The sequence below is a fragment of the Peromyscus leucopus genome, chromosome X (genome assembly GCF_004664715.2).
Source record: "Peromyscus leucopus breed LL Stock chromosome X, UCI_PerLeu_2.1, whole genome shotgun sequence".
In the NCBI taxonomy this organism is placed as follows: Eukaryota; Metazoa; Chordata; class Mammalia; order Rodentia; family Cricetidae; genus Peromyscus; species Peromyscus leucopus.
Window position 1 is genome coordinate 136,485,669 of NC_051083.1, and position 21,289 is coordinate 136,506,957.

At 44.1% G+C, this 21,289-nt stretch overlaps 1 protein-coding gene across 1 annotated transcript; it reads left to right on the forward strand.

Moving 5' to 3' along the window:
* The first annotated feature begins 1,556 nt into the window (after positions 1-1,556).
* Positions 1,557-21,258, forward strand: LOC114706249 (medium-wave-sensitive opsin 1). Its single transcript, XM_028888606.2, has 6 exons — positions 1,557-1,691; positions 9,000-9,296; positions 12,010-12,178; positions 13,872-14,037; positions 18,754-18,993; positions 21,049-21,258. The coding sequence occupies exons 1-6, from the start codon at positions 1,595-1,597 to the stop codon at positions 21,157-21,159; spliced, it is 1,080 nt and encodes a 359-aa protein (XP_028744439.1). The 5' UTR covers positions 1,557-1,594; the 3' UTR covers positions 21,160-21,258.
* Positions 21,259-21,289: the final 31 nt, after the last annotated feature.

Consider the following 21,289-nt stretch of genomic DNA (forward strand, 5'->3'; position numbering starts at 1 on the left):
AAGATTAAGTGTTTAAAAAAAATTACTCCCATTTCTCCTCCTCCCATGACCTGGCAATAACTTACCTATTTTCTGTTTCAGTGGATTTGCCTTCTCATTTTATTTGCCATCCTAGAATCTATGTGGCTTTTTGTGTCTGCCTTCTTTTTTTAGTGTACTATTTCAAGATTCATTCACTTTGTAACACAAAACCACTTCATTCTTTGTGATGGGTGGATGATATTCCTTTATGTGAATAGACCACACTTGACTCATTTACTCATTTTTTCATAGACTTTTGAGTTGTTTCTCTCTTTGAGTCTCATCTGGAGAGTGCTGCTATGAACATATATGTGTGTGAGTTTTGTGCAGACATACAGTTTCTAGACTGCAGCTGGGCAAGGCTGTGACCAAGATTAAGTTCCACACAGAGCCCCTAGCTTGGTCCTGACACAGAGTGCATCAATTAATTCCAAGAGCCATTCTTGGGATGGGTAATTAAGGTTCTACCTGGCTCCAGCCTTAAGCTTGGAGCCAGGAGTACTGAAGAATGATAACACAGAAGTTGGAGACATTAATTCCATTAGCCCATGTGACTTTACTGAGCTCAAGAAGCCAACCCAAAGGCAGCTGGATTTCAGGACCAAGTAGAAAGGAACTGGTAGAAACCTTAAGAGTGGATGTGTTTCCTGAGGGGGCCATAGCAGGAAATCAGGAGTCTTTGCTTGGAACTGGCCGTGTTCAAGGAATTAGTGGCTCCTGCTAATTGTGGGGCCAGCAGCCACACTACTGTAAGCAAAGGACAGAGGCACCCTGTCTAGACACTGTCAAGAAGCAGGTAGCAATCAGGTATAATCCAAGGACACGTTGTGCATTTGAACAGGCAAGATAAAGGTACCATGTAGGCACTTTCCAGTGCTGTGCCAAACTTTTGGGAAGACCTACATGGGCCCCTCGAGATTGTAAGAGCTGCAGCTGGTAGAGGTGGAGGAAGTGGGCTGAAGCTGAAAGAGAGATGCACAGTCAGTGCCTATTCTCTTTCCCACGGGAGCAGTTCTCCTAACACACACTGTGGCACAAGGCCCAATTTTAAAAAAAAACAAACCAAAACTGTCCTGCAACACAGTCCTGTTCCAGATCTCTGCCTGAAAGGTTTCCAGGGGCTTTCAGCAAAGCCAGAAAAGGGAGGTAGACTGGAACTTTGAGCTGCTTCGCTACTCAACACTCTGATCCACAAAATCCCATCCTAGGGCCTGTCTGACCTACAGCAGTAGAAAGAGATGGAAGACACGTAATCACAAGCAAGGGTTACAGTGATTCCCACAAGCTCTACTGCAAGCCAGGGGTGGAAGGGGTGGGGGTGTGTATTATGCAGGTTCCACTGTGGGCAAATGGCCCTGAGCCACCCCTGTGGGTTGAACTCAGGAACAGGGAAGTGAGGGTAAGAGGGGGTGATCTAAGTCCTGGGCCCAATTAAGAGATCAGATGGTGAAGTGTTTGGGATCCCTTAAGGTAAGGAGGCCTGGGCTGATCCTGCAGGCTGATATAAAGTTCTGTAACCTCACAGGCAATGTGCCAACTCTGGCAGGTTCCAAGGACAGTGTTTTCCATAGCCATGACCCAAAGGCTTACAAGAGGAGAGATACTGGACCACTATGAGGATAGCACCCACGCAAGCATCTTCACCTATACCAACAGCAACAGCACCAGAGGTGAGCAACAGGTGCCCTGGAGGTTCAGTCACCAAACCAAGGTGGCTATGCTAAAAGCTACCAGCGACCCTCAATTTCTCTCTTCTACGTAACCGTATTTCCCTTAGCTTTAATGATGATGTCATAGTGGGCAGCTAAAAGCACAGTCATCCTAAAACTACACACACTCCTCCTAGCCTCTAGGAATTTGTGTCCTTGGAAGGGTTCATAAGATCTTCCTCCTTGAGGAAGAACAGGATCTGTCTTTTTATCCTCTAAAGTCACAAAGAGGCTGAAGAGATGGTCTGGAGAACATAGATCTACTGAAGGAAATGGGAAAGTTTGGCAGGCCTCTGAGTGTGCCTGACCCCAGAGAGGGAAGCTGGGGAAGCTACAGCAGAAGACAAATGACTAGGTTAGAAGACCTTGTGACAGTTATATTGTCCAACCCAGGGCCTAAGGCACACCACCAAAGCTGTTCACTTCTGAGGAGGAGAGCTAACAAATGGTCTTTCTGTCTTGGGCAGTCCTAGGAACTGAGGTCTTATCAGGGCAGCCTGAGTTCTGCCTTTAGAAGCTATGTATGCAAAAATTTTTGCATGTGGGACTATGAAATGACTGAAGGCAAGCCCCAGTCCAGCACCAGGTCTCTCCTTAAAGCTTCCCTAGAACCCTGGGTTGGCAACACCCTGCTCTGGGGTTGCCAGGGCCACCACTGTAGGAACAGGGACTTTAGGCCAGACTAGCTAGGTTTCTGTATTTCACCTCCACAGGGTTGTTGTGGTTCTAGGCTTCATTATGGCACAACACCCCTGTTTTCTGATGTCAGAGGCTTTGTTTTGTGCAAAGCTTCAAGTATATATCAAAGTAATAGGGAGAGTATCATGAACTCAAGCCCTTGTCATTCAGCTTCCATGGGTTTTTATCTTATTTTGTCTGTGACCCTTCCACTCTCTTTCTTCCTGATTATTTTTATTTTAATTTTGCATTTTATTTATTTTTTGTTTATTTATTTATTTATTGAGAGGGAAGACAGAGAGAGAGAGAGAGAGAGAGAGAGAGAGAGAGAGAGAGAGAGAGAGAGAAGGAGGAGAGGGAGGGAGGGAGGGAGGGAGGGAGGGAGGGAGGGAGAGGAGTTGCATGTGGAGATCAGAGGACAACTTGGGGACATGTGTATAGATGTCTGGGGATAAGTTGGGGCAGTCAGTTCTCTCTTTCCACCATGTGAGGACCTGTTGTTCAAATCTTAGATGATCTTTTAATAAAAAAAAAAAAATCCCAGAGCCAAAAATCAGGGTGAAAGCTGAAAGATCAGAAGCAGAACAGCCAGCCACTAGTTCTTACCTCTATGAAATCCTCAGCCTGAAGAGAGTGAGTTCCTGTTTCCTCACACCTTATATCCCTTTCTGTGTCCTGCCATATTACTTCCTGGGATTAAAGTCGTGTGTCCTTCCCAGGCAAAGGCATGAGATCTCAAGTGCTGGGATTAAAGGTATGTGCCACCACGCCTGGCTCTGTTTCTCTCCTATACTTGATCAATCTCATTGTAGCACAGTGTGTCCTTGAGCTCACAGAGATCCAGATGGATCTTTGCCTCCCAAGTGCTAGGATTAAAGGTGTGTGCTACCACTGCCTAACCTCTATGTTTAATTCAGTGGTTTGTTCTGTTCTTTGATCTTCGGTCAAAATTTATTAGGGTACCCAATATATCACCACGGGGACTAGGATCAATGTGTTTGTCAGGCTTAACAGAAAGTACCTTTACCTACTGAGCCATCTTACTGGCTCCTCCTGATTCTTAGACATGAATCTAACACATCATATCCTTTCTTTTGTATGTACTTTGGATGTATCTCTAAGATGAAAGGACTCTAAAAAACATAACTATGATGCCATCCTAATATCAAAAGTTTAGCAATGTTTCCAGGATATTATACACTATCTTAGTTGATGTTAGCAATATCTTACTTTCAACTGGTCATGGTGGCAGATGCTTGTAAATCCAGTGCCTAGGATGTAGAGGCTGAAGGATCAAAAGTTCAAGGTCATCCTCTGATACATATGGAGTTTGAGGCCACTCTGCCACACATGAAACCCTGTGTCAAAAATGTAAGTCAGCTAGTAGTAATGGTGCACACCTTTAGTCCTAGCCCTTGTGAGGTGGAGGCAGGTGGATCTCTATGAGTTTGGGCCAGTCTGATCTACATAGCAAGTTCCAGGCCAGCCAATGCTATATAGCTCTCAAGACCTTGTCTCAAAAAGACCATGTTTTTGTTTTGTTTTACATTTAAATTTAGTTATTTTTTGAGAGGGCACATACCACAACATACACACAGAGGTCAGAACTTGTGAGAGTGAGAGCTCTTCTTCCACCTTATGTGTTCCAGGGACCAAATTCAGATCGTCAGGTTTGGGGCAAGTGGCTTTACCCACTGGAACTTTATATCCCAGGGTGGCCTTGAATTCACCGTCCCCTGCCTCAGCTTCCAGAGTCCTGAGATTACAGGCATGTACTACTATGCTTAGAAAAAAAGCGTTATACTTTTTTTTAGTTGAATTGAATCAAGGCTCAAATAAAGTGTACAAATTCATGTTGATTACTAGATCAAACTCAGCCCCTCATGCATGCTAAGCAAGCACTGTACCATTAGCTACTTCCATGGCCCAATTGCTACATTTTTTATTTTCCTTGCACTTTTTTTTTTAAAGAAAATAAACATTTTCCATGAACTTTTCCTTACTTCAAATATTGCTGGTGACTAGCCTATAATGTGATTTAACATGCTCCTTTGAGTGTATTCATTATTACTTCTTTTATTGTTTGTAGATAAACAGTTGATCTGAAGGTCTGACTGATACCAGAGGCAGAATCCTTTGGCAGAAGTAATAGAAGTGAGAGCAAGCCCTGGGTTAGGAGCTTCCATGTAAAACTTTATTGGGACATCAGCTCAAGCAGAAAACTCACAACTTGAGCAGAAAGGCTGCTGTGCAGACAAAGGGAGAGAGAGAGGCAAGCTTTTCTTTGTTTGCTGGAGTGGCCTGGGGATTTTCTTCTGACTATAGCTGTGGTCTCAAAAGATGTTCTATTTTTCATACAAGTCATTGGCTACTCCTAGAAATCCAGGTGCTGCCTCTTTTATACTTCTTTTCTGGCCTGGTGCCTCCATTCATGATGGTTTGTTGGTGTCTGAAGCTTCTAGGAGGGAGAAGACACTGGATGAGTGTGGATCAGGGTGGTCCTGGGTTTTGTTTTCAGTTATCAGCAAGTCTATACACAGAACTAAGTAAAGTCTAACTCAAAGATCAAGGCACCAAGGGGGAAGACATATGGACCAAACCTTGTCATCCCATCCCAGTCACCCTGTCAGACACCTGCAGGCCTAAGTAAAGAGACAGTGCTTTCGGTGCTTTCAGTAAAAGCAGCCTTCAGGTCCCTGAAGAGTAACGTAAGCTACTGTTACCACAACCCACACCTCAAAGTTATTCTCTGCATCAAAGCTAGCAGGATATGAATGGTGTATGGCCCAGCTGTATGATCTTCAGAATTAGTGATCTTTGGGCTGGAGAGGTGGCTCAGTGATTGAGAGCACTTACTGCTCTTCCAGAGGACTCAAATTCAAATCCCAGCATCCACAACAGATGTCTCACAGTTGGAGCCTATAACTCCAGGTCCAGGGGATCTGATACCTTTGTCCTCTGAGGGCAACTACACTCACATGCACATACCTACATGCAGACACACACATCTATACATAATTAAAAATAATAAAAATAAATCTTAGAAAAGAAGAATTAGCAATCTTGAAGTTAACTAAGAGCCACCAAAGCTAAAGTCTTGATTAGTTTTCCCTCAGTGGCTGGACCATTATCCAGCTGGTGTTTTGTGTCTCAGTGAAGACAGCTTTCAGAAGCATCTCTTTTCTTGGGGAATCACAAGTTGTTGAAGTGCAATGCCCAGATGTGCTAAGCAATTGGAATGCCAAGCTGCTGTTCCCTGACTTCCCTTCCTAGCTTGATTATTTTAATAAAGGGAATCATGCCTCAGTTTCCACCACTGGACTCTCCGAAGTGCAGCATGTGTGAAAAGTCGGATGTATGCTCAATTCTTTCCCCTTCATTTTTTAGGCAAAGTCTCCCTACGTAGGCCTGAAGGCCTAGAATTCACTATGTAGACCAGATGGACCTCAAATTCATGGAAAGTCCTCCTGCCACTGCCTCCTGAGTGCTGAGATTATGAGAATGCACCACCATGCCCAGTTCTCTTTTCTTATGTCTCCATTCTCCAATAGTGATTTGGTTCCCCAGTGAACACCATAGGTATTACATCTCTTTCCTTTTCCTCCCAATAAGAATCTTGTTATCCAGGAATTAGAACTTAATGTCATATAATTACTCATTTTCTCTATGTCAGAACACACACACACACACACACACACACACACACACACTGTGATACAAACACTACTATAAACAATAATATCAATATTGAGTATGGTGGTACCTATCTGGAACCCCAGAAATTGGGAGGTAGAGGCAGGGCAATCACGTGTTCAAAGCTATCTTCAGCTAAATAAGCAAGTCAGATACTTGCCTCCCCCCACCGCCTCCCAAAAAGAAGATGACTAGGGTCTGGAGTGACAACTCAACAGTTAAAAGCACTGACTGCTCTTCCAGAGGATCTGGATTTGATTCCTATGGCAGCTTAAAACCATCTATACTTGGCTGGGTGGTAGTGGTGGCGCACGCCTTTAATTCCAGCAATTGGGAGGCAGAGGCAGGTGGATCTCTGTAAGTTTGAGGCCAGCCTGGTCTACAGAGTGAGTTCCAGGACAGTCAGGGCTGTTATACAGAGAAACTCTGTCTTGAAAAAACAAAAACAAACAAACAAAAAATCTGTAACTCCAATTCCAGGAGATCTGATACCTGATACCCTCTTCTGGCCTCTCTCATAGGGCATAGACATACATGCAGGCAAAACACCCATGCATATAAAAAAAAAAGTGATAATAAGTTTTTAGGAGACTGGATAGATGCCTTAACTGTTTGCTCTTCTAGAGGTACCAGGTTTGATTCCCAGCACCATGTAATGACTCACAACCATCTGTAAGATCCAGTTCCAGGGGATCCTCTTCCAGCTTCTGTGGGCATTATATTAGCATGATGCACAGAATACATGCAGGCAAAATACCTACACACATAAAATAAATGACAAAATTTTTTAAAAACTTATGTAGGATTACTAAAGACCTAACATGTGTCCTTTCACACTGAGGATGTATGTCATTGGGTTGTGTAGTTGAGACACTGTACTTTCAATCCCTCTCTCTGGAGTTTGGCTATTGACTGGATGTGCGCATTTAGGCTCATTTGTTTTGGTTTTGATAACCAGGGGTTACCTTTTTTTTTTAAGTGACAGATATGCACCACCACATCTGGCAATCAGATATTACATTTTAAGTTTAAATTTTAGATCAGACATAAGCCACTGTGTTTATAATCCCAATACACAGGATGCAGAGGCAGGATACATTCAAGGCCAGCTTGGTATACATAGCAAGTTCCAAACCAGCCAGGACTACATAAACAAACCCTGTCTCAAATATATTTTTATAATTATGCAATATGTTGGTTATAAGGTTCCAAAGGAGGCAAGCATGTGGCCCACACCTTTAATCCCAGCAATCAGGAGACAGAGTTAGGCAGATCTGTGAGTGTGAGGCCAGCCTGGTTTATGTAGCAAGTTCTAGCACCATCCAGGGCTCTATAGATCCTGTCTCAAAAAACCAAAATAATGATAATGATAATGATAATGATAATAATAATAATAATAATAATAATAATAATAATAATAATAATGTTCCAAAGGAAAATCTAGAATACAAGATAGATTTGAAGAAGTCCAGCTTTCCTGACCCCATCCAACTCAATTGTTTCCTTCCCTGTTTTCCTTACAAACTTTTTGCCTGGGAGTTCACTTTTGCTACCTTTCTCTTGCTAATCTCTTTATGAATCCTGTTCTACTACTTTCAAGCAGGAGGGACAGGCTGCTCTGGTGTCATTACTAGAGGCTCTGGTCCCCCTCCTTGACCTAGCTAGTCCTTACCCACCTTTGTCAGTGCTCTGCCTGGTTTGGAGTCTATCATCTGGAAAGGGTGCTGGCTTAGAATCTGTGACATTCAATTGCTCTAACCTCTTTGCTTGTCTATAAACTAGAGGTTCCAAATACCACCAGTTCTCCCTGCTCTGCTCCAGTTCACCTGCTGTACTTTCTCAGGGGAGATACATTGACAGTCTGAGGGTTCTCTGTTCTGGGGTCTATTAAAAGGCCCCATTGTGCTGGGTGGTGGTATCACACGCCTTTAATTCCAGCACTTGGGAAGCAGAGGCAAGCTGATCTCTGTGAGTACGAGGCCAGCCTAGCCTGGTCTACGGAACAAATTCCAGGACAGCCAGAGCTGTTACGAAGAGAAACCATGCCCCCCCAAAAAAAGGAAGGAAGGAAGGAAGGAAGGAAGGAAGGAAGGAAGGAAGGAGGGAGGGAAGGAAAGAAGGAAGGAAGGAAGGAAGGAAGGAAGGAAGGAAGGAAGGAAGGAAGGAAGGAAGAAAGAAAGAAAGAAAGAAAGAAAGAAAGAAAGAAAGAAAGAAAGAAAGAAAGAAAGAAAGGAAGGAAGGAAGGAAGAAAGAAAGAAAAAGAGCCCTATTGCTTCACACTATTCCCTTCTGCATAGAGACAGACTCTATGAGTCTTGGGTTGTCAATGTCCTGTTCCTACATCTCATATTGGGGGTTCTTGGGAATCTGTGCAAGGTTTCTTATTAGAAACAAAAAGGCCAATACACAGAGTGAAGCAGAGGTATTACAGAGTACAGTTGTGCTGGGGATGAAATTTACCTGTCCCTCCTAGCACAGCCAGGACAGTCCTGTTTTTCTTGAACTATTTTGTGCTGGTTTTGGGAGGGGGCTGTGGCTTTTGTTTGTTCGTTATTTGTTTTTTGGGTTTTTTTTTGTTTTTGTTTTTGTTTTTGCAATGCATAGACTGTAGAATTCTTGCAAGTAAAGGCCTCTTTGTGTGTACTTTCCTAGTGCTGTGAAGCCTTATTATACAGTAGGAGAGATTGGGGCTTGTGACCCTGTGCAATTATTCTGGCAAAAACAGCAGTAGTAAATGTCCCCCTTTTATAAGGAAACCAGTCCTACTGAATTAGGGCTCACCCTAATAGCTTCTTGTGCAGGGTTCATTTAGAGCAAGGAAAAGTGGGATCAAGATGCTAGTGCAGCTGTGTAAAGCTTTGTGCAGCTCCTCCTTCATTCTGTACCTCTTGCCTCCAGGTCCCTTTGAAGGCCCCAATTATCACATTGCTCCCAGGTGGGTGTACCACCTCACTAGCACCTGGATGATCTTTGTGGTCATTGCATCTGTCTTCACTAATGGACTTGTGCTGGCAGCCACCATGAGGTTCAAGAAGCTGCGCCATCCTCTGAACTGGATTCTGGTGAACTTGGCAGTTGCTGACCTAGCAGAGACCGCTATTGCAGGCACTATCAGTGTTGTGAATCAAATCTATGGCTACTTCGTGCTGGGCCACCCTCTGTGTGTGGTGGAAGGCTACATTGTCTCCCTGTGTGGTAAGCTGAAGAAGACACAACCTGGTGTGCCTAAAGAAAACCATACTGCAAACCCTGAGGTTCACACATGGTGTGTATATATGAGACACAGTATGTAGGGAGATACTCGTGGTAAAAGCTGGATCACAGTCAGCACAGGGGTTGAAGGACAGGCTTACAAAATTCTGAAGGCTTACATCTGAGCACACATTTTCTTTTTTTTATTAACTTTTTTCCTTTATTTTACATACTGATCACAGTTTCCCCTCCCTCCTCTCCTCCCATTCCTTCCCCCCTCCCCCCCCCCCCCCCCGCCTGCCCCGACTCCCATCTACCCCCTCCCCATCCACCTACTCCTCTTCTGTCTCCGTTCAGAAAGGGGCAGGCCTCCAATGGACTTGAACAAAACATGGCACATCAAATTGAGGAAGGAGGCAGGACTGAGCTCCTCTCCCTATATAAAGGCTGGGCATGGGGAAACATGTTCCCAAATGGCAGCTAAGCACCAGGGACAGGTCCTAATCTCACTGCTTGGAGCCTTACAAACAGACCAAGCTACACAACTGTCACACACATGCAGAGGGCCTAGGTTGGCCCCATGCAGGCTCCCTAACTGTTGGTCCAGAGTCCATGTGCTCCCACAAGCTCAGGTCAGCTGTCTCTGTGGGTTCCTCCATCATAACCTTGAACCCCTGGCTTGTACAATCCCTCCTCCCTTTCTTCAGGAGGACTCCCAGAGCTCAGCCCAGTGCTTGGCTGTGGATCTCTGCATCTGCTTCCATCAGTTACTGGATAAAGGCTCTGTGATGACAATTAGGGTCATCACCAGTCTGATTACAGTAGATTGCCAGTTCAGGCACCCTCTCTGAGCACGAATTTTCAAGTGTTTGCTTGAGTCCAACATTGAGACAGGCTCTAGCTATATGTACCCAGTATTGGACTGTGGAGCTCATGTGGGAATAGATAGATCACGAATCAGAGAATTCCATAACCATATGAAGGGTAGGCTCTGGGCACCTTGGATGGACTCCTACCCAAATCAGGGATATGTGTGTTTCCATCCTGTCTCTAAGGCTGGTTAATGACACTGTGTGAGCTGTTCTCAGAGAAAGACATCAGAGCTTTTGAGATATTGACTGGATCTAGACACCTTTCTTTACAACCATCACTAAGACCTGTTGGCTGTGATTTGCTTAGGTTAGGTAGCTAAAGGCTGATGAGTAAAGATGCCTAGCCTGATGAGGTGTGTTTAATTCCTAAGCCCCACATGGTAGAAAGAGAGAAACTCCTGAAAGTCGTCCTCTAACCTCCACATATACCCCATGACTACACACACATACACACCCTAAAATGTGGTGGCTAAGAAGTACCAATGTGGGCTGGAGAGATGGCTCAGAGGTTAAGAGCACCAGCTGCTCTTCCAGAGGTCCTGAGTTCAATTCCCAGCAACCACATGGTGACTCACAACATCTATAATAAGACCTGGCACCCTCTTCTGTATACATAATAAATAAATAAATTTTTTAAAAAAGAAGTACCAATGTGCTAGGCTCTGTGCTGGAAAGGGCCCAGTAACTAGATGGTGACAACACAGTATCTCCATTACCCCTCTCTTACCTTATCTCTAAATGGTTAAGGAGAGCCCAGTAGTAGCTAGTCTGGAAGACAGGCTTTGTTAAGCATATATGAGAAGGGAGGGTTTAAATGCCATGTATATAAAAAGAGACTTTGAGAGGTCTGGACTGGGGGTGGGAGACCCACAAACAGACCTGGTTGGAACCCCACTTGCCTAGCTGTGTACCCAGCAGATATCTACCAGTAGCTTCCCCAGCTCTTGGTCTCTCCTTGCCCCTCACCCATTGGGAAGATTAAGTTCAGACCAGAGGAAGTACTGGACATTATCCAAATCTATAGGGTAGAGTAATCAGGAAAGATCAAGTTAAGAAAGTCTATCTCCCAGGCCCAAGTGCTTTCTGTTAGAGATGTGCACCTTGGTGGTTACATGGCCTTTCCCAAGTGGCATCTTCATGTCTGGCTCTGCTTCTGCTAGGCTTGCCTTTGTCCTACTCATAGAGTGTTCTTTGTTTACCCATACACACAAAATAAAAATAAATACATCTTTTAAAATTATGCACTAAAAACATTAGCAACAATGTTCTATACTAAAGTACCTCAAACAAGGATATGATCTGACTACCAATAAAAATTCAGTGAAGTGACAATGAACAGGAATGACATTTTATAGTCTGCCACCTCAGTAGAGTGATCTGAGAACATCTGTCCTTTCTCTAGCTGACCGAACTAGGAGTGTTCTAATACTGCCTATTTCATAATAGAAGGAATATAGAGTGTCCTTTAGAGGTTAGGTGAATGAACAACAAATACTTTTCCCCACCCTGGTTTATGGGTGCCTGAGGCCTGTGTGCACACCTTTGGGCATAAGAAGGAGTGGGAACCTATGTCACCTTACAAACAATTGGAGAGACTCTGAGCTGTCCCCAAACACTTAAAAGAACAGCAAACAAGCAGAAAGGATACAGATCATATGTTCTGTTTCTTTGAAACAATGTCCATTCACCAAGAGGTCCACTGCACTCTGGACCTGAAAACATTTCAGAGGATTTGGTGTGATAACTATGAGGGAGTCTTGAAAATTGTTGGCTAGTAGGAGGAAGTAATGTGAATAATCCTTTGTTCTGACTCAAAGCCCCGGTCTATCTCTTCTCCCCCATAGGCATCACAGGCCTCTGGTCCCTGGCCATTATTTCCTGGGAGAGGTGGCTGGTGGTCTGCAAACCCTTTGGCAATATGAGATTTGATGCTAAACTGGCCACTGTGGGAATCATCTTCTCCTGGGTCTGGGCTGGTGTGTGGACAGCCCCACCAATCTTTGGCTGGAGCAGGTAAGGGTGTAACAATGCTAGGAAAGTAGCCTCTGTAGGACCAAGTGGGGAAGGTCAGACTGTGATCTCTAGGAATATCAATTCACTTCTGGTTTCTGGGCGTGCATGGCTCCCTGCTTATAAGAAGGAGGGAGAAAACTCTCCCTGGGCTCCCACTGCAGTATGCATATGAATATTTGCCTATGGTATCAAAAGGGGCCCTATGGCCCACTGTCTAGACTATGTAAATGTTTTTCTCAAGTATTAGAAGCTCACAAGAACACTAGAAAAATCCAAAATACCCAACCTAGTATAAGTGAACATAGGGTACATTTAGATTTCAGGGTCTTCTTACAAGCTCTGTGCCAGGCCTTTCTCATACATTTTACCCTACCACCTTCAGAGGTTTCTTGGAAGGTACACCAGGTCATCTATATCCTGGACAGGCTCATTCTTTGGGGAAAATACTCAAAACTGATGAGGCATCGGCTCAGATGTTTGGTTGGGAGGAATGAGACATGGACAATTGATTTCACTGTTGTACACAACAATCTTGAGTGTGTGTTTGTACCAGGAATCTTAAAAAGCTCTTATTAATAAGAACAAACCTGGAGCCAGTTATTGGGTTGAATGCTGGAAGATCAGAGAAGCAGAACAAGCCACAGCTTTCTCACCTTGTCAGTTCCTCAGCTGATCCTGTTTCCTCAGACTGGAAGCCTCTGTGTCCTCATCCAGAATGAATCTTAGCTGAAACCAGCCAAATGCTTCTAGTTTCTGGTCCTCACGCCTTATAAACCTTTCTGCTTTCTGCCATCGCTCCCTGGGATTAAAGGCTCACTTCTTGGGATTAAAGGCATGTGTCACCATGCCTGGCTGTTTCCAATGTGGCCTTGAACTCACAGAGATCCAGATGGATCTCTGCCTCTGGAATGCTAGGATTAAAGGCATGTGCTACCACTGCCTAACCTCTATGTTTAATATTGTGGCTGTTCTCTTCTCTGACCCCAGATAAGTTTATTAGGGTGTACAATATTTTGGGGAACACAATACCACTACATGTGTTCTTGTGGCATTTGGACAGGGAATGTTCTTTCTTTGGGAAGCTTCCATCATTCTATAAAATAAGACTTGTAAAAAGCTTGTCTTTCTCCAGAACCACAATGACTGCCAGAAACTAAGAATTTCCTAGTGCTAGTCCTGGTGGAGGCCCAGACTGGATGATCTAATTTCATCTCCATGGTTACCCAGGGAGCATGTCCATTCATTACAGCCCTGGCACAATGGCCTCAGAAAAAATTCAGATGTTCATAGGTGTTCATAAAAAGTAAGAGGAAGAGAAGGCCTCCTCACCGTCTTACGAAAATAGCCTAGAACCAGGTAATGATGATAATTGCATAACCTTGGGAAAGTCTTCAATGTCATAATGGCAAATTTTATATTATGCATATCTTACTACAAAGAGAAGAGAAATGATATGAAGCATATAATGGAAAAGTATTTACTAAAATCTTACTAAAGAATTTTAAGGTGGTAAGAATATTCTGGAAGTACAACACTGTGTAGATATGAAATGCTATTGACCCGTTAACTTCTCATTTCTTAATTTCTTCTCCATTTAAAAACCTGACTCAAGTCAGGGTGTGTCCTGGTTGATTGGGCAGGTTCCAGGTTGCCCTAGCTTAAATCAGAATGAACTGATGGCCCTTCTCTTTAGGTACTGGCCTTATGGCCTGAAGACATCCTGTGGCCCAGATGTGTTCAGTGGCACCTCGTACCCTGGGGTTCAGTCTTATATGATGGTCCTCATGATCACATGCTGCATCTTCCCACTCAGCATCATCATAGTCTGCTACCTCCAAGTGTGGCTGGCCATCCGAGCAGTAAGCCTTTCACCCTCCTGCCCTCATCCCAAACTAGCAAGATATCTAGGCAAGCTCAGAGGCACACCTGGTAACTCTCCTACCTCCACACTGCTCTGATCAGAAATCTATCAATACACCTGAGTCTCTTAAACTACTTTTTTTGGAGAAAAAAAAATCTCACTATGGAGACCTGGCTGGCCTGAAACTTGCTATGTAGATCAGGCTAGATTCAAACTCACAGAGATCTACTTGCCTCTGCCTTCCGAGTGTATACCATCATTCCTGGCTTAAACTGTTTTTCAATCCCCATTGTGTCTTAGTCACTGTTCTATTGCTGTGAAGAGATACCATGACCAAGGCAACTCTTCTTATAAAAGAAAGCATTTAATTGAGGGCTTGCTTACAGTTTCAAAGGCTTAGTCCATTATCGTTATGATGGGAATCAGACAGGCATGGTGCTAGAGCAGTAGCTAAGAGCTACATCCTGATCTTCAGGCAGAGAGAGAAATGCTGGCCTGGTGTGGGCTTTTGAAACCTCAAAGCTCACCCCCAGCGACACACTTCCTTCAACAAGGCCATACCTACTCCAACAAGGCCACCTCTCCTAATCCTTCTCAAAGAGTGCCACTTTCTGATGGCTAAGCATTCAAATACATGAGTCTATGGGAGAACATTCTTGTTCAAACCACCACACTATACCTATAAGAAAATATTAAGACCCAATGGTATGGAACAGGAGATGTCATGTATTGAAGCCCTGAGTTCCATCCTAAGCACCAAATAAACTGGGAGTGGTGGCACACTCCTGTAATTTCAGCACTCAGGAAGTGAAAGCAGAAGGATCAAAAGCTCAAAGCCATCCTCTGCTACATAGCAAATTCAAAGCTAGCCTGATCTCTATGAGACCCTACCTCAAGAAACAAAACAAAACATTGAGTAGTGTGACACAGGACGTTCTTTTGGGAGATAAATTTGAGGTTCTTTTTTATTTTTATTTTATTTTATTTTATTTTATTTATTTTACAATACTATTCAGTTCTACATAATAGCCACAGATTCCCTTGTTCTCTCCCTTCCTGCCCCCCTCCCCTTCCCCCCAGCCCACCCCCCATTCCCACCTCCTCCAGATCAAGGTCTTCCCCGAGGACTGGGATCAACCTGATAGAGATAGACTCAGTCCAGGCAGGTCCGGTCCCCTCCTCCCAGATTGAGCCAAGCGTCCCTGCATAAGTCCTGGGTTTCAAACAGCTAACTCATGCAACGAGCCCAGGACCTGGTACCACTGCCTAGATGCCTCCCAAACAGATCAAGCCAATCGACTGTCTCACCTATTCAGAGGGCCTGATCCAGTTGGGGGCCCCTCAGCCTTTGGTTCATAGTTCATGTGTTTCCATTCGTTTGGCTAATTGTCCCTGTGCTTTATCCAACCTTGGTTTCAACAATTCTCACTCATATAGACCCTCCTCTTTCTCACTAATTAGACTCCCAGCGCTCCACCAGGGGCCTAGCCGTGGATGTCTGCATCCAGATTACTCAGTCCTTGCATGGGGTTTATGGCACAACTATTAGGGTGTTTGGCCATCCCATCACCAGAGTAGGTCAGTCCCGGCTGTCTCTCGACCATTGCCAGCAGTCTTTTGTGGGGGTATCTTTGTGGATTTCTGTGGTCCTCTTTAGCTCTTTGTTTCTTCCTTTTCTAATGTGGTCTTCATTTACCATGGTCTCCTATTCCTTGTTCTCCCTCTCTTTTCTTGATCCAGCTAGGATCTCCCGCTCTCTTTCCCTCGACCCTCGCCCTTCATTGTTCCCACTCATGTCCAGGCTGTTCATGTAGATCTCATCCATTTCTCCGTGTCTTTCTTGGGGTCCCGTTTTCCAGGTAGCCTCACTGGTGATGTGAGTAGTGTACTCACTCATAGGAAGATGCTAGATGTGGAACAAGGAGGTTCTTTTTTAATTAATGAAATTTCTTCATTTATTTTATATCCCTCCTCTCCTCCCATTCCCTCTCCCCACCTCCCACAACCAGCCCCAATCTACTTGCCCTCTGTTTCTGTTCAGAAAGGGGCAGGCCTCCCATGAGTATCAACAAAACATGGCATATCAGGTTGCTATAAGACTCAGTTCCTTCCCTTGTGTTAAGGCTGGGCAACGCAACCCAGTATGAGGAATAGGGTCCCAAAAGCCAGCCAAACACGTACAACATATTTTGATCATATTCTTTCCCTCTCCTAAATCCTCTCAAATCCTCCCCCACCCAACTTCATGCAAACTCTCTCTCTCTCTCCCTTCCTCTCTCTCTCCTTCTATCCCTCTCATAAAAAAAAATGGTCAAAACAAATTAACAAAAATCATTAAGACAAAAATATCAAAGCAAAACAAAAATGTACACACAAAAACCAACAACAAGCAAGCAAACAAACAATAACAATAAAAACATGGAGTCTATTTATATTAGAAGCTACTCCTGGGTATGGAGTAGCTTCCTGGAGTGTGGTAGATATACCCTACTGACATTCCATTGGAGAAAACTGATTTTCCCTTTTCCAGCATGTATCAGTTGCAAATAGCTTCTTGGTTAGGGGTGGGACTTCTACCTCTCTGTGCTAGAATTTTGTATGGTTTAAATTTGTGCAGGTCTTGTGTGTACTGTCACAGCCCTAAATGGGATGTCTTTATCAAATCCCAGTCCTCAGGGCTCAAGGATCTGTGCAGAAAAGGAGTCAGAAAGATTATAAAATCTAGAGGTGATGAACAGCTCCAAGGATACAGTGTCATCCAGACACAAGACTGATATACATAAATGAAGTTCTTGCAGTCTCAACCTTTGCTTCCTTGTTCTCACTCCTATGGGATGGAAAGTCACTGCCTGCCCATTCCTAGAGAACCCAGTAAGGGAGCAGAACTGTGCCTTTCCCCTGGCCCAGAACAATCCTCCTACAGAGCATAACCAACAGAGCACCTGCATTCCCTTCACCGGGGTCTTAGTTATTGTTCTATTCTGTGAAGAGACATCATGACCAAGGCAACCTATAAAAGAAAGCATTTAATTAGGGGATGCTTATAGTTTCACAGGGTGAGTCCATGACCATTGTGGTGGAGAGCATGGCGGCAGGCAAGCAGCCATGGTGCTGGAGCAGTATCTGAGAGCTTACATCCTGATCTGTAAGTTGGAGGCAGAGAGAGATAGCCTGACCCTGGCATGGTCTTTTGAAACCTTGAAGCTCACCCCTAATGATACATCTCCTTCAACAAGGCCAAACCTCCTTCCAAAACATTTCCATCAACTAGGGACCAAATATTCAAATATATGAGCCTATAGAGGGCACTCTCATTCAAACCACCACAATGGAGCTCTTGAGAATGACCAAGAAGTGGACTCAAGGGTGCTATTTGCCCTCAGACCTGCTCTCCACTGTCCTGTGTCTGGTGTTCCATCTTAGGAAGCCAATTCTGTTAGCAGTCCCTAACCCATCAACATCCCTACCCAGGCCAGGCTACCACTGGGGATTATCCCGCAAAAAAAAAAAAAAAATGATAGTAAGGGGATGTGTGAGCTGGGTACTGTATGCTAAGAGCTCTGTGCTCCTCTACTGGTCTCCCTCTCCAGCATAAATTGTCCCTTTGTCCAACAACTCTCCTATCATTTTCTTTGTGTTCCATTTGTTCATTGCTGGGACCCTGTGTAACAGAAAGTCCCTCTAGGTGGTGCTTTTCCTATATGAAGCTGCTTTGTGCTCACCCCTGCATGAATGGGTATTTATAAGTTGTTTCTGGAAAAGACCATGAGCTTCACCAGGAGGCTCCACTCACTTTAGTGTCTTGTAATGAAGGCTTCAATTTGGTCCCTGGGTTGGTGGTCTCATATCAGAATCAATTTAGCTAGCTCCCACAGGGTTTCCTTCAAGCTTTAGCAGTGTTAGCTCTTGGCTGGTAAAACCCATCACTGCTGTTTCAGCTTTCCCCAGATTCTAGCCCTCATGGTTCCTTTTACAGCTAACCTTCCATGGCAGATAATGGCTGACCTCTATCCTTTAGAAAGCCTGGGTGAAGTGTGTATATGGTTCTTGCATTGCCACTGGGCACCCTACCAAGCCCGGTTTAGTTAAAGCAAACTTGACTTCTAGGGCTCAGTTCAAGACTCCAGACTCGCCGGGCGGTGGTGGCGCACGCCTTTAATCCCAGCACTCGGGAGGCAGAGCCAGGCGGATCTCTGTGAGTTCAAGGCCAGCCTGGGCTACCAAGTGAGCTCCAGGAAAGGCGCAAAGCTACACAGAGAAACCCTGTCTCGGAAAACCAAAAAAAAAAAAAAAAAAAAAAAAGACTCCAGACTCAAACCTTAGCACAAGACTAGATCTTCTTGGAAGGGATCATATAAAGGCTAAACTCAGTCTCCTTATTTCTCTTTCACAAACTTCTGTGAAACTACAGGCAACAGCTTCAAAAGTCTGGTCTGAGGGTTGACCTTGCCCAGGCCAGCCACTTGTTACCTCAAAGCCTACAGGAACTCCTACAAGGCTCCAGGACCACTCTGGCTCCCAAGTCAAGTCATTCTCTGACTTAGGGTGGGAAGCAGGATTGGGATACTAGGTAGACTATTTCCTACTCCCCATAGATCCCTAGGTATCCCTCTTCTTGTTACTATGCTGACTCAGTGCCTGAGCAACACCAATAGTCCCTCCAAATATAGAGCCCTAAGTGACTCCTCCATTCACTGTTCTTGTCTTTCTCTAGGTGGCAAAGCAACAGAAAGAATCTGAGTCCACCCAGAAGGCCGAGAGGGAGGTGACACGAATGGTGGTGGTGATGGTCTTTGCATATTGCCTCTGCTGGGGGCCCTATACTTTCTTTGCATGCTTTGCTACTGCCCACCCTGGCTATGCCTTCCACCCTCTTGTGGCCTCCATACCATCCTACTTTGCCAAAAGTGCCACTATCTACAACCCCATTATCTATGTCTTTATGAACCGGCAGGTAAGCAAGAACGTGAGCAGATCAAATTCAAAATGGCCCATAACTCAGTGAAGGTTCTTACCTGGAATCAAGTCATCAATGAGAAAGCTTTATGGAGAACCTGGGGGTGGAGTCTGATGATGGCGCCTCCAAGAAAACAAGTGTGAGAAGGCTTTGCATGTGATCCACCCTCTCTAGACCTCCTCTTAACCATGAGCTCTGTTATCCTTGCACTGTCTCCACCTGGGTCTGGCACTTAAGAAAGTGCAGTGCACTGCAAGTTCTTCCCTTCTGATGACCCCACAACTATGGACAGGAATCTTCAAAGGGTGCTGTTATAATCCAGATGTACTAAGAACTCAGTGAGCATGCAATGACACTAGCTAGTTCTGTTCCTCTTGTGTTTACAGATTCAACTCCAAATATTTCCATTTTCAAACCTTGACTTTGGGATTTTTGCCTCCTTATAAGTTTAACCTTTCTTAGCTATACTAGCTAAGAGTTCAAAAGCTTTTATGAGCTCATGAATTAGTTCAGAGAGAGCATGCTATGGCTTTGTCCAAAGTCTTGTCTGATGGCAACTATCCTTAGCTATCATATTGGACTTTGACACAAGTTGCTATGACTCTTAGACATCCTGGTAGGTTATAGGTGAACCTTAAGAGGTTCATCACCTTCTGAGTGCCATTTGCTTTCCTCTTCCTTGAATCCATCATATGCACTTCATTAAGGGGTATCTACTATATGAGTTATTAGTAATCAGAAGTGTTCACTGGGGCCTCTCATTTCATCAGACTCTGTGAGTCCTTCCAACTGACTCCTCTTTCCTCTATTGTCTTCCTTCCTCTGGTGCTTGGGATGGAACACAAGGTCTGGTGCATGCCAGGCAAGTGCCCCACCCCAGATCTCCTCTGCCAAAAACTGAAAACAGTTCTAGAAAGAGATCCTTGTGAAAGACAGGAAACAAAGGTGGCCAGGTGTGCAAATTTTACTTTCACTCATTCTGCTTTATTCCAAGAAAATTGGAACAGGGGATTCCATTCTTGTTCACTGCTATCTCCCTCCAGAATAGAGTCAGGAATGAAGTGAAAACTCAGTAAGTAGATGTTGAATGAATTTCTTGCCTTATCTGCCAGTTTTTCAGCCAAGTTCATGTTGTTATTTAGCCCATCTCTAATGTTGTCAATGTCAACACTTAAGTATTTTCATTTTGAGAGTTTTAATGTGAGAGGGAATGGAAATAGTCATAAATAGAGCTGAAATTAGTGACGCTTTTACTTTGGGTTCTCAAAGCTTTGTAGTTGAGCTCCTTAGATGGCATTGGTTTTGGTCACTGCCTAAGTATCCTGAGGCTACCACAATAAATTCCACAAGCTTTGTGGCTTAAAACAACACAACTGTAGTTCAGTGACAGAGTACTTGCCTAACATACACAAACCTTTAGGCTAAGTTCCTAGCTCAGCATCAAACAAGCAAACAAAACAAGAAAATAGGAATTAAGTTTCTCACAGTTCCAGAGGCCAGAAATCTGAGGTCTAGGTGTCAGCATTGTTATTGTTCCTTCTGGAGGTGCTGAGACAGTATCAGTCTTGTGTCTCTCTCCTAGCTTCCCTTGTCCTACTACTCACAAAAATGCTGTCCCAATATTATTTTTCACATAGTCATTTCTCTGGATATTAAATATTATCTAAATCTTCTTCTTCTCACAAAAACACTGGTCACTGGACTAGTGACAATGCTAATTCAGTATGACCTCATTATAACATACATGTGCAAAGACTCCAGTTCCAAAAAAGGTACAGTCACAGGTTCCAGTAGTTAGGATTTGGCATTTTTTAAGAGCAGTCACAATTCAGCTAGAATCACCATTAACCACTAAATTAGATGATTCAGACCTCCTCTATTCATATGTGTAAAGAATTAGCTGAGCCTTCCTCATCCCACTCATAGTATTCCAAATGGGAGAAGGGAAGGTGTACATCCACAAAGTGACAGTACCAAATGTCTCAAGCCTCACCTTTAGCACAGTGCACTAGCCATTTCTGCTTTGCTGATTAATGTTTTCTGTTCTTCTAGTTTCGAAACTGCATCTTACAGCTCTTTGGAAAGAAAGTTGATGATATCTCTGAACTTTCCAGTACCTCCAAAACAGAAGTCTCGTCTGTCTCTTCGGTGTCACCTGCATGAGGTCCGCCTCCAACCTGTCCCATCCACCAAAGCTTTGGCCATATCTTACCTCCTTTCTCCTCCATCATTATGAAATAAACATAATTTCCCCTTGCCCAATCAAAGTTCCAGAGATGACTATAACAATTTG